The sequence below is a fragment of the Vipera berus genome (genome assembly GCF_964194415.1).
Source record: "Vipera berus genome assembly, chromosome: 2".
Classification (NCBI taxonomy): domain Eukaryota; kingdom Metazoa; phylum Chordata; class Lepidosauria; order Squamata; family Viperidae; genus Vipera; species Vipera berus.
Genome location: NC_138203.1, coordinates 31,635,289 through 31,648,084, shown reverse-complemented (window position 1 = coordinate 31,648,084; position 12,796 = coordinate 31,635,289). Strand labels below are relative to the sequence as shown.

The 12,796-nt window shown below is 39.5% G+C and overlaps 1 protein-coding gene across 2 annotated transcripts in view; it reads right to left on the bottom strand.

Annotated features, from left to right (window-relative positions):
* Nucleotides 1–12,084, bottom strand: part of MTX3 (metaxin 3) — a 35,394-nt gene extending 23,310 nt beyond the window's left edge. For both annotated transcript variants that reach the window (XR_014025681.1, XM_081321733.1), the window contains exons 1-4: nucleotides 11,987–12,084; nucleotides 9,872–9,941; nucleotides 8,837–8,913; nucleotides 4,404–4,496 (exon numbers count right to left, since the gene is read on the bottom strand). Coding sequence is in view for 1 of the 2 variants with exons in the window: in XM_081321733.1 (XP_081177859.1) it covers nucleotides 4,404–4,496; nucleotides 8,837–8,913; nucleotides 9,872–9,941; nucleotides 11,987–12,067 (321 nt within the window). In the remaining variant the exon portion in view is untranslated. The remainder of the gene's footprint in view (nucleotides 1–4,403; nucleotides 4,497–8,836; nucleotides 8,914–9,871; nucleotides 9,942–11,986) is intronic.
* Nucleotides 12,085–12,796: the final 712 nt, after the last annotated feature.

Sequence of the window (12,796 nt, the reverse complement as noted above, 5' to 3'; positions counted from 1 at the left end):
TTTAAATAATTAACCTAGTATATACAATAACAATATATGATGTTTTCCCTGGTGAGCTTAACATCAATAACAACATTTATTAAAAAGGCTAAAATAATTTCTGGTGGTATTATCTGTATATTAAAATTTTGGACAAGCAGGGATCATGTATCCTAGCAAAAGGAGCCTTGGTGGAGCAGTGGGCTAATGCCTCCTTAAGTAACACCAGCTGCCTGCAATTAGTGCAGGTTCGCATCCCACCAGGCTCAAGGTTGACTCAGCCTTCCATCCTTCCGAGGTAGGTAAAATGAGGACCCAGATTGTTGGGGGCAGTAAGCTGACTTTGTAATAATGCCGCTTGGGGGGTGTATGAAAGCCCTAATAAGCAGGCATATACATAGAATGAAGGCTACTGCTAAGCTTGTAAGCCGCCCTGAGTCTTCGGAGAAGGGCGGGATATAAATGGAATTAAAATAAAATAAATAAATAAATAAAAAGATGCTACATATGTGCATAAGCGTAGTCAGTAGCATATGCCTTTTTAAAAATAACAAACATGCAAAGAAAAATAAGTCCAAAATATCTGTATTACATCCAGAAATGCCAACTTTGCAATCAATATTTCTCATCCATAACTATGGCACCCTAAGGATACCTGCATACATGCAAATGCTTCTCTGGGATCAGTAACACAGCAGGGATTGCTTTTTCCTTCCAGTAACATATATATAAAACCAGTTTATTGCATTTGGCCATTGTACTAAAAAAAATCTCATTGTCAACCAATATAATTCATTTAATTTGAAATCAAGTGAAAATTGATTTAAATTATTTTATTAAAACAAATTAATGGCAATTCTTTTATAAGAAGTTGCCTCAAACAAAATCAGTTTGACATGCCTGCTCTAGATAGTTGAATGCTCCAAAATAAATTCTAGACCAGGCCTGGACATGCAGCCTACCAAGCACCCTTGGACAGAGCACAGACTTTTAAAAAAAAAGTAATAAAATCACCACCACTGCCCTGAAAGTCATGTTGCCTAGTGCCTCCATGGCTTACCATGACCACGAGCTCCAACACTGTAGATGCTCCTCTAGTCACCAAATCATTGATTAGCCCACCAGTATTCCTTTGCAGACCACAAAGATTTTTAATTTATCAGTGTGGGCCTTTCCCTTCTACAAGTTGCACAGATCTCTTCTAGATTTTCCTCTTGCCTTTCCGAGTTAACTCCATGGTCTGTCACTGAGCAAGAATTGACTTTGTAGGGAAGCATATTATCATTTGATGTATATTTAACATATATTCTACCTTTATTTACCAATTATATAATATTTGTATGCAATCCATGTGGTGAGGTTTGGGGCAACTTACAATAGAAAAAATATATTTTTAAAATCATAAGATTAAAACATAAAAGCAGGGCTTTTTTTCTCATACAACACTCAGAATGGTGTTCCGGCACCTTTTTTGCACCAAAAAAAAAAAAAAGCTTTTGCACAAGCTATGCTACTCTTTCTATTGGCTTTCAAAAGCTAATAGGAATTGCTACTGAGCACTCCAAAAGACCTGGCTGGCAAACGTTGCACCGGCTAGTTGTCTGCAGCGAAAGCGAGTAGGCAGGAACTTTGCATCCTTCCCTGCTGCCCAACTACACCATCTCAACTAGGTAAGTAAGAGAGGACAAGGAGTGGGAGGTAGGTTCTGCGGAGTCCATGTGCACTCCTTCCTTGTGCTCACCCGTGTCAGCCAGGCTGGTGGCCTACCTGGTGCTGGACCTGCGCCACCGTCGCCTCGCCCTGCGCGCCTAAGTGGCCGCCCTGCATCGCCTGGCCCGCACCGCCTCCACTGCCCACCCTGCACAGCCCTGCCATATAGAGCGGGCTCTGCTGCTCCCACAGCACCAGCCGTGCCGGCTCCAGCCTGGGGGGGAGCCCGCCACCAACACCCCTCACACCTGTGACCGCAGCAGCGCCGCCCCCCCCCCACCCTGCCTCCTGCACCTGCCAAGATGAGAGTTTCGGCACCTTTTTTTTAGAAAAAAAAGCACTGATGTCAACTATAGAAAAATAGAGATTTCAGAGTATCTCATTGTTCTAATGTAAAACCTATATACAGGGTCAAGAAGTGACAGTATGGTCAGAACATAGCAAAACAGATTGGCTCCAGATTGGCAAAGAAGTGAGACAAGGATGTATCCTTTCATTTATTTAACTTATTTGCTGGATATATATTATGGGAAGCTGGGTTGAAAGAGATTAATATGATTTTAAAACTGGAGAAAGAAACATCAATAACCTGCATTAGAATGGTATTATTCTTGATAGCTGAAAATGAATCTGCAGAGTGTAGTGAAAATTAAAATCAAATAAAAAGAAAACCAAATTAATGGCATCAGGTATAAAAAACAAGGCTTAGAATTGACAATGAAGATAATGAAGTAATAGATAGCTTCTGCTTTTTAGGATCAACTATCCATAGTAAAAGAACAAGTAGTCAAGAAGTACACTACATATTAGCATTTGGGAGAACTGCTAAGAAGGCCTTTAAAAAAGATGCCATGATGTGTTTATACTACAAAGATTGAAATAGTGCTAGCAGTGTTATTCCGTGCCACTTTATGGAAGCAGGATAGGAACAGTATTGACAATTTTGAATTCTGGGATTGCAGAAGTGTCCCAAGAATACCATGCATTGCCAAGAAAACAAACAAATGGATCACTGAACAAATCATCCCAGAGTTCTCTCTCAAAACATAAATAACCAGGCTCAAATTATGCTACTTTAAAACAGTATATGAAGTCCTAACTCCGGAGAAGGAGCTAATGCTGAGACAAAAAAATGGAGGAAAAGAAAAGAAAGGGATTACTAGCTATAAGACTGATGCATTACTAGAAGACTTGAAGGACCAATTTAGGGGCAGATTGTCATAGAGAAAATAAATCTATGTAATGGCAAAGAGTTGACTCTAACTTGATGGCACATAATTTCAATGAGAAATATTAACTTTGGCACACATGCCTACTGATCATCTTAGTGCAAACCTATATAAGTTTACTACCCATTGCCTAACATTATCCTGGTTTTTCTAAATCATTAGTGAATTCAGTGTTATGTATCTGCAGTGCATGCTGGATAAAAGATTGGCTAAGTACTATTGCTTTGCTGCCCTTATTTTTCAACATGTTAGAAAATCAGAAGAAATATCCGCCAATCAAGTTTCTGCAGCAGAAATGGAACAAGTACAACACTGGGCTCTGTTGGATGGCTTTAGGCCAGTTTGCGTGCTGTTGTTTCAACAAACCATTCTGGCATAACACATTTGTAAAGTGTCAATTCATTCCCATGCTGTTTTTCCTGAGAATGATTCCTGGTCTTTCATTTCACTGTCATGTTACTACAGCCTTGAGGAAATTAGTAGGTACAGTAGAAAAAGTATTAATAAAAATATGAACTAAACCTTTTAGTGCCTTAATGCAAATCCACCAACTTCCAACTCACCTGCAAGTTCCTTGAGTAGCATCAGGTGTATTTCCAATGAAACCTTTAGGCTGAGTTTGATCATAAGCACCCATCCTTATAAATATATTTACATCAATATGAAAGTGATGAATTGATTAAAATAAGTCTCTCAAGCTCAATAGGAAATGAATAACAGAATGATGACAAAAGAGGCTTATGAGGAACCAGGTGGAACATCCAATCACCCACTGCTAATCACCTGACTTCACCTCCAATATACAGGATAGTAAAAATAACAAGCTTGCTAAGTCACAATAAATGGAAAAACATCATTTTAACATTGATACAGCTATGTACAATTTAAGTCTGTCAGTCACAACTGTCAGGAATTGTGCAGAGATCTCGAGCTAACAAGAAGTTGCACAGACAAAAAAGGGTACTGAGAGCAGCAAAGTTCACACAGTAACCACACAGATACACTGAGGTGTGAAAAACAGAATACTTTACTTTGTGGTGTAATACAAAGCACAGTCAAAAATAAACAGTCCAGGTCATACATGTGTAAAGAACAGATAAACGATAGTAACAGTCCAAGGAGTATTCCAAATACAAAGTCTTACCAGTCCAAAGGTCAAAACAGTTGTTCAGGTTTAACACAGTAGCAAACCAACAATAACAGTAACAGAGTAACTAACAGTGAAAAAACAGCGAGAGCAGAGAGAGAAACTACGTCCCTAGCTCCCTCTTATGGCTATTGGAAGGCAAACACACCCTTGGCCAATCATCACATTTAAAGTGATATCATACAGCATGGCTTATATATTTCCAACCCAACCAGGTAGGCTTAATCATATGCCTAACAACTGTGGACTAGGGAGAAGATGAAGGCCATAATTTGAGGATAGAGTGGAAATAACTATGCTGTGGTTAAATGCACTTTGAGAGACCATAAGGCTCTTACCATAGCAGGCTGTAGTTTTTCTTCAAGCAGTGCAATATATGCCAGTGTGTCAGCTCCTTCTTTTGAAGACAATTCATAATCAGCATTATACTTCTGCCAAAAAAAGGCAGCAGAGAGCTATATGAAACTTTCTAAAAAGAAACTAGATGTAACAACTGGTTACACATTTTATATTTCACTAAACACATGGAATAATAAAAATAACATTTCTATCTTTTTCTTTGAAATGGATTTACATATTTTAAAATATAGATAGCACGACTACGTACTTGAAATGCCTGTTTGAAATGTTCTGAACATGGAAAATTCTGTTTTCAGTTTTTGCTTTGAAACATGAATCAATGGAGCTTTTTGAGTGTTATGTTGTCTACAACTGGTTTGTGTTTGTTATTTAAAAAAATCTTTAAGCTAAAAAGATCTAGAAAATGCATTGGAAAATAGAAGGTTTTGTCCCTATTACCACTGGATAGAGCTAAATGAAGAGGTGAGATATGATGGGATATAATCTGGGAGGGAGGGAGTGTATTACAGAGAAGTAAGAGACAACTGAGTTCAGATAATTTGTGTGAGAGGATAAAAATGGCTCCTCCCTAATAGTATATCTTTATGTAGGTAGTAGCCTGCTTCAGTTTGGCAAGATTTTGTCTATAGGTGTGGAACAATACAGAAATCTACTTAGAAGAATCACTCTGGGTCTTTCTTAGTCTTGGGAAACTGACATGGGCTGAGAGAGAATCAGTTAAACATGAATGCTCTCTGCTGATAACTGTTGTGTTTAGGGTTTTGTTTTTGTTTTTTGCTTTGAGGAAGTTAAAACTGCATGGGTTGCAACATAATGCTATTGTTCCTATGGAGTCTTTATGTGTTTTATCTTTCAGGCAGGTTATAAAACATCTAAGTGTATACTGTGCATATGCATCCTAAATTATGTTGCTATGCTGCTCTCTTTTCAAACTATTAAATGCATGAAACAATGTTACACTGTCTGCTGAATTTTAAAGATAGGTTGTCAGATCCAAGCAACTAACAGAATCATCTACTCTCATTCAGTTCTTCCTACTTCTTAAAACATGAGTGAGGCCTCTTCAGCAAGTCTCATTATGGAGACATTTGTTATCAATAAACAAATCAATTCTTTCTGGTAGTGGGCTCCATTGTAGTGAAAGGAATCCAATAAATTACTGGAGCTGAAACAAGCTTGCTTTCAACTACAGTTAAGGAAGAAGGTTAAATTATATTTTGTCAGATAGTCCTCAACATATTTAACAACCATTTAAAATTACAATAGCCTTGGGAAATGTGCCTTATGGTCTATGAAGCACTTCCAGCCATCATAAATGCCATACTGCCCTGCACAGTTACGTCTGCATAGAGGGGAGGAGAAACCCTTTAGCGGGCTGCAGGATGAAAGCTGAAATCCTAAAGATTTCGGCTCTACTCCTGCAGCCTCATGAAGGATTTCCCTTCTTTGCATGAAAGGGAGGGGAAACCCTTTAGCAGACTACAGGAACAGAGCTGAAATCTTCAGGATTCAGCTCTGTTTCTGCAGCCTCACAAGAATTTCCCCTCCATACACAAAGGGGAGCTGAAATCTTTTGGTGGACTGCAGAAACACTCCAGAGCAAAAGGGCTTCTTGCCAGGAGAATTTCAGCCCAGTGTAGACTTAAAACCCTCCAACAGGCAGGCCTTTTGCTCTCAAAGAACTACCTCCCAAGAGGATTTAGCTCCATGGCAATTCTTTCACTCCATCCACTTAATGAACAGATTGATTGCTTAATGACCACTTTGTTCCACAACAGAGATTCCAGTCCCAATTGTGGTCACACGTTGAGATCTACCTGTTATCAAATTATTTAACTTTCATATATTTTTATTAATTGGTTCTTTTCAAAATGGATCCTAATTATGTTTTTTATTGTTTTACTTATAGATTGCCCAGAATTCTTAATGGCACTGGTTTGATATACATTTTCTCAACAAAAATAAATGTAAAATCTTCCCTCTGAGTCTTGGAATCCTCAATGTCACAAGCAGAAAAGTATATTTTTGCTGTTGCATTATTTATGAACTATGCTGAAGAGATTCTATCCTTTTTAGTTCTTCAGTGGTCCAGTTCTAGGGCTGTCTAGATAGCCTGTAAAAGGTATGTTTAAGTGTTGCTTAATGAGAACCTTTGAAGTATATCTTTTATAAGGTTATGCTCTTGGCATAATATATGGCATATACTACAGTATATAACAGGATAACCTATTATTTGCATGAGTCTGTAACTAAAAAAGGAAGAAAGCAGTTGATTTCTAGTTTCTATTGTTCTATGATAGAACGTTCAAAATATTTCAAATTGTATTACATCAGAACATTCTGATGAAATTATGGATTTAGGAAATACAATTCAGCTCTACAGTGAATGTGCATACCAACATACAGTTTCAGAGTTGTTCCCCAGGAGAACAAAATATAATTCTCTCTGCTGACCAGATGCTATACTATAAATCAAGTTGCAGCCATTCTTAACTGCTTCACCATTCATGAATTTTACTTTAAGCAGAAACCTGTGATTTGAGCAAGATAACTCACTCTCCTCCGGCTCTTTTGTAAGCAGTTTCTGTTAGAAGAAGAGTTAAACAAAAAAAGAGGAGGAATTCTAAGTGCCAATAAAACATGGTTTTTATTTGCCCTGATGCATTTCAGAAAACGTGTTCTTTTTCAAATACACTTCTAGAATATCCAAGAACTGACTCTGTCAATTTGTTCATGTACGTTCCAGGAGTGCCCTTGAAAAAGAACACATTTTCTGAAACATCTCGAGCCAAGTTAAAAAAAAAACTGGCCCACATTAAAAATAAAATCCTGTTGCCTGCTCTCAAAAGAAAGTATATATCTAACCATACACAGACATAACATATACACATCGTATATACATACATACATATATACATATATTAATCACTGTCCATTTTGAATACATAATGGAAAGAGGAAAGTTGAGTGTTCACAAGGTTGGTGCTATATGGAACAAAAAATACCTTGAATTGGACCTAGAAGCAACCCAATGCAATTCCTGGAGCAGAGGTGTGCTGTTGTAGAAGGAGATAACTGCCAATGCCACTGCATTCTGCACTAGCTGAAGCTTCTGAATACTCTTCAAGAACAGCCCCATTACAGAAATCCAATCCGGAGGCGATTAGGACATGAGCAGAGACTCCCAATCTAAGAATGGGTGCAACTGGTACACAACATGCAGCTGTGTAAAGGCCCTTCTAGCCGCAACTGCCATTTGCTACTTGAGCAAGAGTTATGTATTCAGAAGACCTCCAAATTACACAATGGGTCTAACTGAGAAGTGCGACCCCATCCAGCACCCAGGGTTCAGCAGAAGCTGTTGTTCCCCATCTAGTCCCTCACTGGGCACTGGGATGAGGTTTATAGTGGCACTTAATTTCTTAGAGACAGAGATATATGATTGGGTATCATCAGTGTACCAATGATATATCAGGGTGAGGAATAAGTTCATTCACACAGCTTCATGTAGATGTTGAACAGGAGAGAAGAAAGCACCGAACTCTGCAGCACCTCACATGGTAAAGGCTGAAGGCAGGATCTCTCCTCCCAAATCACCACCAACTGGAATTGACTCTGAAGGAGGAGGAGAACCAGCACAACACTGTGTATCCCTCTAAGCCAAGATAGAAGAATACCTTGGCCAATGGTGCTGAAGGCTGCAGAGAGCTCAAGTACAACCCCATCCACCCTCACCACAGAACATAGGAAAACATGACCAATGCCATTTCAGGCCTGAAAGGTGCTTGAAAGAGATCCAGATAATTTATTTCGTCCAATGTCCTCTGAATCTGTTATGCAACTACCTTCTCAATCACCTTCTGCAAAAAAGGAAAGTTAGATACTGGATGAAAGTATCCCACCATCCCAGTAGGAAGGGATCCAGCAATGGCTTCTTGAGAAGGAAGTGAAGCAGGGCCCCCTTAAGAGGTAAAGGAATAACCCCCTCACTCAAAAAAAATTAAGATTACTTCTTAATTTAAGCAGATAGCAATACAAAGAACAAAGACAGTGACACTGCAATCCTATATCCTACAATCACCAAAGCAAAAGGATCTGTACTATGTAGCTGGTATCAACACTAACTAATGGATGTGCTATATCTTCAGTTTCAAAAATTCCACTTCTCTATTATACCAATACAGCTAGTTTGTAGTAGTCCAAACCTGATATAACCATGTCAGAGAAAGTACAAATAGTTTACTACTGATACTGTCCATTTAATATAGAAATTAAATTAAATGGCACCAGTTCCTCCAGTATTCCTGTGACAAAACTATATACAGTACTAACAAATATAAAACAAGCCTAGAGTATATCGTCCTTAGTCTTTAAACATACTGAAATGGGTAATATTAAATATAAAACTTACCTGTTTTCTTAAAAAGTTTAATATTTTTGCTGGCTCAGAAATAACAATATCATCTGATAATAATAATGGTATACTCCCTAAAAAAGATTAAATCAGATAAGATCATACAAATAGAACTGCATTGATAACTCAACAGACCCTAAAGTTTTATTATATCAGATACCAATTAGTTCAGTATCTAGAGTTTGAGTTGTATCAGATAGTAATCTATCTTGTCATTTAATCTTTAGACAAGTAATGTCTTTGTAATAATGCTTACATTTTGTAGTTGTGATACTATATCAGCATATCAGATGAGATGGGTCTTGATTCTGTTACTAGATATATATCATAGCTCTAAATGTTGACAACCTATTATCCTACCTAATTCCTTTTATATGATTCACACATAGCTTGTATAGTACAATTGTTTTAAACCAAGGGTCCCCATGGCTGTTAGGAATTGGGCCGTGCCAGCAGCAGGCAAGTGAGCAAAGCTCCATCTGTGCATGTGTGGGATCTATGTTGCGCACAAAATCATCCTCCCCCTGGGTCTGTGGAAGTCAATTTTTCTTCTAAAATCCATTCCTGGTGCCAGAAAGGTTGGGGACCACTATTTTAAAAAACAGAACCACATCAAAGCAATTTGTTCAATATTTTGTGGCACTTATCTTGCAACATAGCGCAGGTATAAAACAAACTTTATTTTGAGTCTATCCACTGTTTGTTTTGTATTTCAAGACTGGACTATAAGCCAAGTCAAACCAATTTCTTATTTAGACAGTTCTAAGTATATACAGTATATACAATCACTACTTGAAACAGAAGTGGGCAATTAATTTTCCCAGGGGGCTGCATGGTACAGTTGTGGAGGGCTGGCGCCATCGGCACCTCCCTGCCAGTCCCTACCACTACCTACCCCTTGTTGCCTCCCCCACCCACCACTGCCATGGGCCAGACACAGATAGTCAAAGGGCCAGGTGTAGTGCATAGGCCATAAAATGCCCAAGTCTGACATAAATGTGCCATTACACTTTTAAAATATTCAGGTAATACCTCTTTGTGCTTTCCATTCATTATCTATTACACTGATTTTCAATGGTGCGCCTGAAAACCTGGCATATGTCTGTAATAAAAGTTTAAAAAAACACAATTCAATAATGTACCATTCAGAAATTTTTTGAAAGTGAAAATGACAGCTTGGAAAACCGCAGCTACTTCTATAAGGTTCATGCTTACTATGCTGTTGCCATAGTAAGCATCAAGGCTAAAATAACCAATAGGAAATTATCAATTAATTCTGTGAATTTTAGTGGGAAATTAATTGTCCACTAGAAGAGAGCTAAATTTAAAGAGTTGCTTTTTAAATACATTTACCAATATTTAGAAAAACAAATCCACTTCACACCCAAAATTGAATCCAGTTTGGTCTAGTGATTAAGGTACTGCTCTAGAAACCAGGAGACTATGACTTCTAGTTTCACCTTAGGCATGAAAGCTGGCTAGGTGACTGGTCCAGTCACTCATTCTCTGTCAGCCAACTCATCTCACAGGGTTGTTGTTGTGGGGAAAGGAGGAGAAAGCACTATTAGGTATATTCATTGCCTAGAAGTATTTATAAAAATAATAATGGATGGATGGACGGACAGACGAACAGATAGATAGAATTTCACTTCCTGATTGCAAATACAGATTTGGAAATGGAAAATGTCCATGTTTAATTTTTCCACATATGAAGCTAGTTTATCTTAAGACAAACAATATAGGAATCACAAATGTTGACATACTTTTCCAAATTATTATTTTGCTATCCTAAAGCCTCTGAATCAGTCCTGAAAGAAGTCCAGACTTCCAAATAAAACACAACTTTCCTCAATCCAATGTCTTTGAATACATTACTTTTTCAAATCTTATTAATCTCATTCAGAAAGCTCAGAGTTTTACAGCATAGTAAGAGTTGTAGTGCAAGTATTTGAAGGGCACAATTTTGGGAGAGGCGGTTTTAGTCAACAGTAATCCCTGTGGAGCTTCTGTGATGTGTCCAGAGGTATATTTGAGTAGATATATTTGAGATATATTTGAGACATATTTGAGGGGCTGCCACAGAGAAGATGGGGTCATCCTATTTTCCAAAGCATCAGAAGGCAAGACAAGGAGAGAACCAACCTAGAACTAAAGAGAAATTTTCTGACAGAACAATTAACCAGTGGAACAGCTTGCCTTCAGAAGCTGTAGGTACTCCATCACTGGTAGCTTTTAAGAAGAGATTGGGCAGCCATTTTTCTGAAATGGTATAGGGCAGGGTTTCCCAACCCCCGGTCTGTGGACTGGTACTGGGCCGTGGCATGCCAGCAATCAGTCTGCACAAGTAAGCGAAGCACCATGCATGGGATGCAGACAGCACACAAAACCATGCACTCTCTGGTGCGTGGAAAAACCTTTTGGTTTTTTGGTACCCAAAAGGTTGGGAACCTCTGGTATAGGGTCTCCTGCTTGAGCAGGGAATTGGATTAGAAGATCTCCAAGTCCCTTCAACTCTGTTATTCTGTTATATTTTCAGAGACCAGAAAAACAATGCAATGATTACATATAAAAATGGAAACAATAAATTAAAATATTGTGGAAATGAGGTCAGAGGAAGTTTGCCTTCTGAAGATGGAAAGCACAGACATAATAACTCAGTCAATATATGCTGCAAGTATGAGATTACGCCATTTTTTTCAAGGCCATGCTTTCCAAATGTGTTGAACTGTAGCATCCATCATCATTGTCAAGCATAATGGTCGGATTAAATTAAGACCGGCATTAAAGGCAATTCCTAATTACTTAATCTGGGAGATATTATAGCACGTCCCTGTAATGCACTAAGCTACAGACCGCGAAAGCTAACGGCCGCAATACTTAATCCAGTTTTATTTCCCTCCAGAACTGATGCCCCATTTATACAGACTCGTTGCAACCTTTCTGGGGAAGCCAGCCCAACAACGGCCCTGGAAATGCTGAAGTTCGTTTCTCCAGTTCTACTCCAGGGACGGCCACCGTGCCCGCTGGGCCGGCTCTTGCAGTAGCCAGAACCGGACAACCCTCCCGTTTCGCCTTCCAGCGTCAGTTTTCGTTTCTCCTCGCCACAAGAGGCTTTCGCTCGCGTGACCTTGCCAGTCCCCCCGTTACCATGACAACGAGGCACTCGGCGTGCACGGACGGCAACCCCCAGTCACCGCCCCAGCAACTCAGCTCCATTGAAGACGCCATGTTGACACCGTTCACCTTTGGCCTCGCAAAGCCCCGCCCCGTGAGTTGTCTTCGCCTCCCCGTAGGCTGGGCGCTGAGGCTGCCTCTCGCGCGTATGACCGTTGGTCTCGGGGACGAATGAGGCGCGTGCCCGATTCAACAGCTTGAGCGCGCGCGCGCGATCTCCCCATCAGCCGTTCTAAAGAGACAGGCGCCTTTCCCAACCTGCTGTTCCTCGTTAAATTCTGGGGTGCAAAATATGGGCGACCACAAATAGGAGCAGTGAGGTCGCGTTTTGAAGCTTTCGCTGCCATATCACCTGATTTCTTGGCTCTCCAAAATTAGATAGCAATGAAATACGCTGGCTTTCACTTTACCTTCTCCCCAGCCAGCAACTCCTTTCGGGGAATGATGAGATATTCAACAAACGTGACAAGTACTTGGTGGGGAAAGCTAGTCTTGCAGTTCTTAAGTCTGGGTCCAAGAGCGAACTATTGGCGCTGTTGAGATTGCTGTGCGAAAGGCTTTCACTTACCTTTCAGGAGCTTCATTTTCGACAAATTCATATTTCACGTGCAAAACAATAGGGCTCACCTTTGTAGCGTGCAGATTGGCAACACACTTCCAGCTGTGGGAAGTCAGCCCCCAAGAGAAGGAAATATTAAAAGAGTAGAAAAATATATTTCCTCAAAGGATCTTAAAAGAGGCACAAAAACATGCCCAGTTTTTCTTAATAGTCCCAAGTCTCCT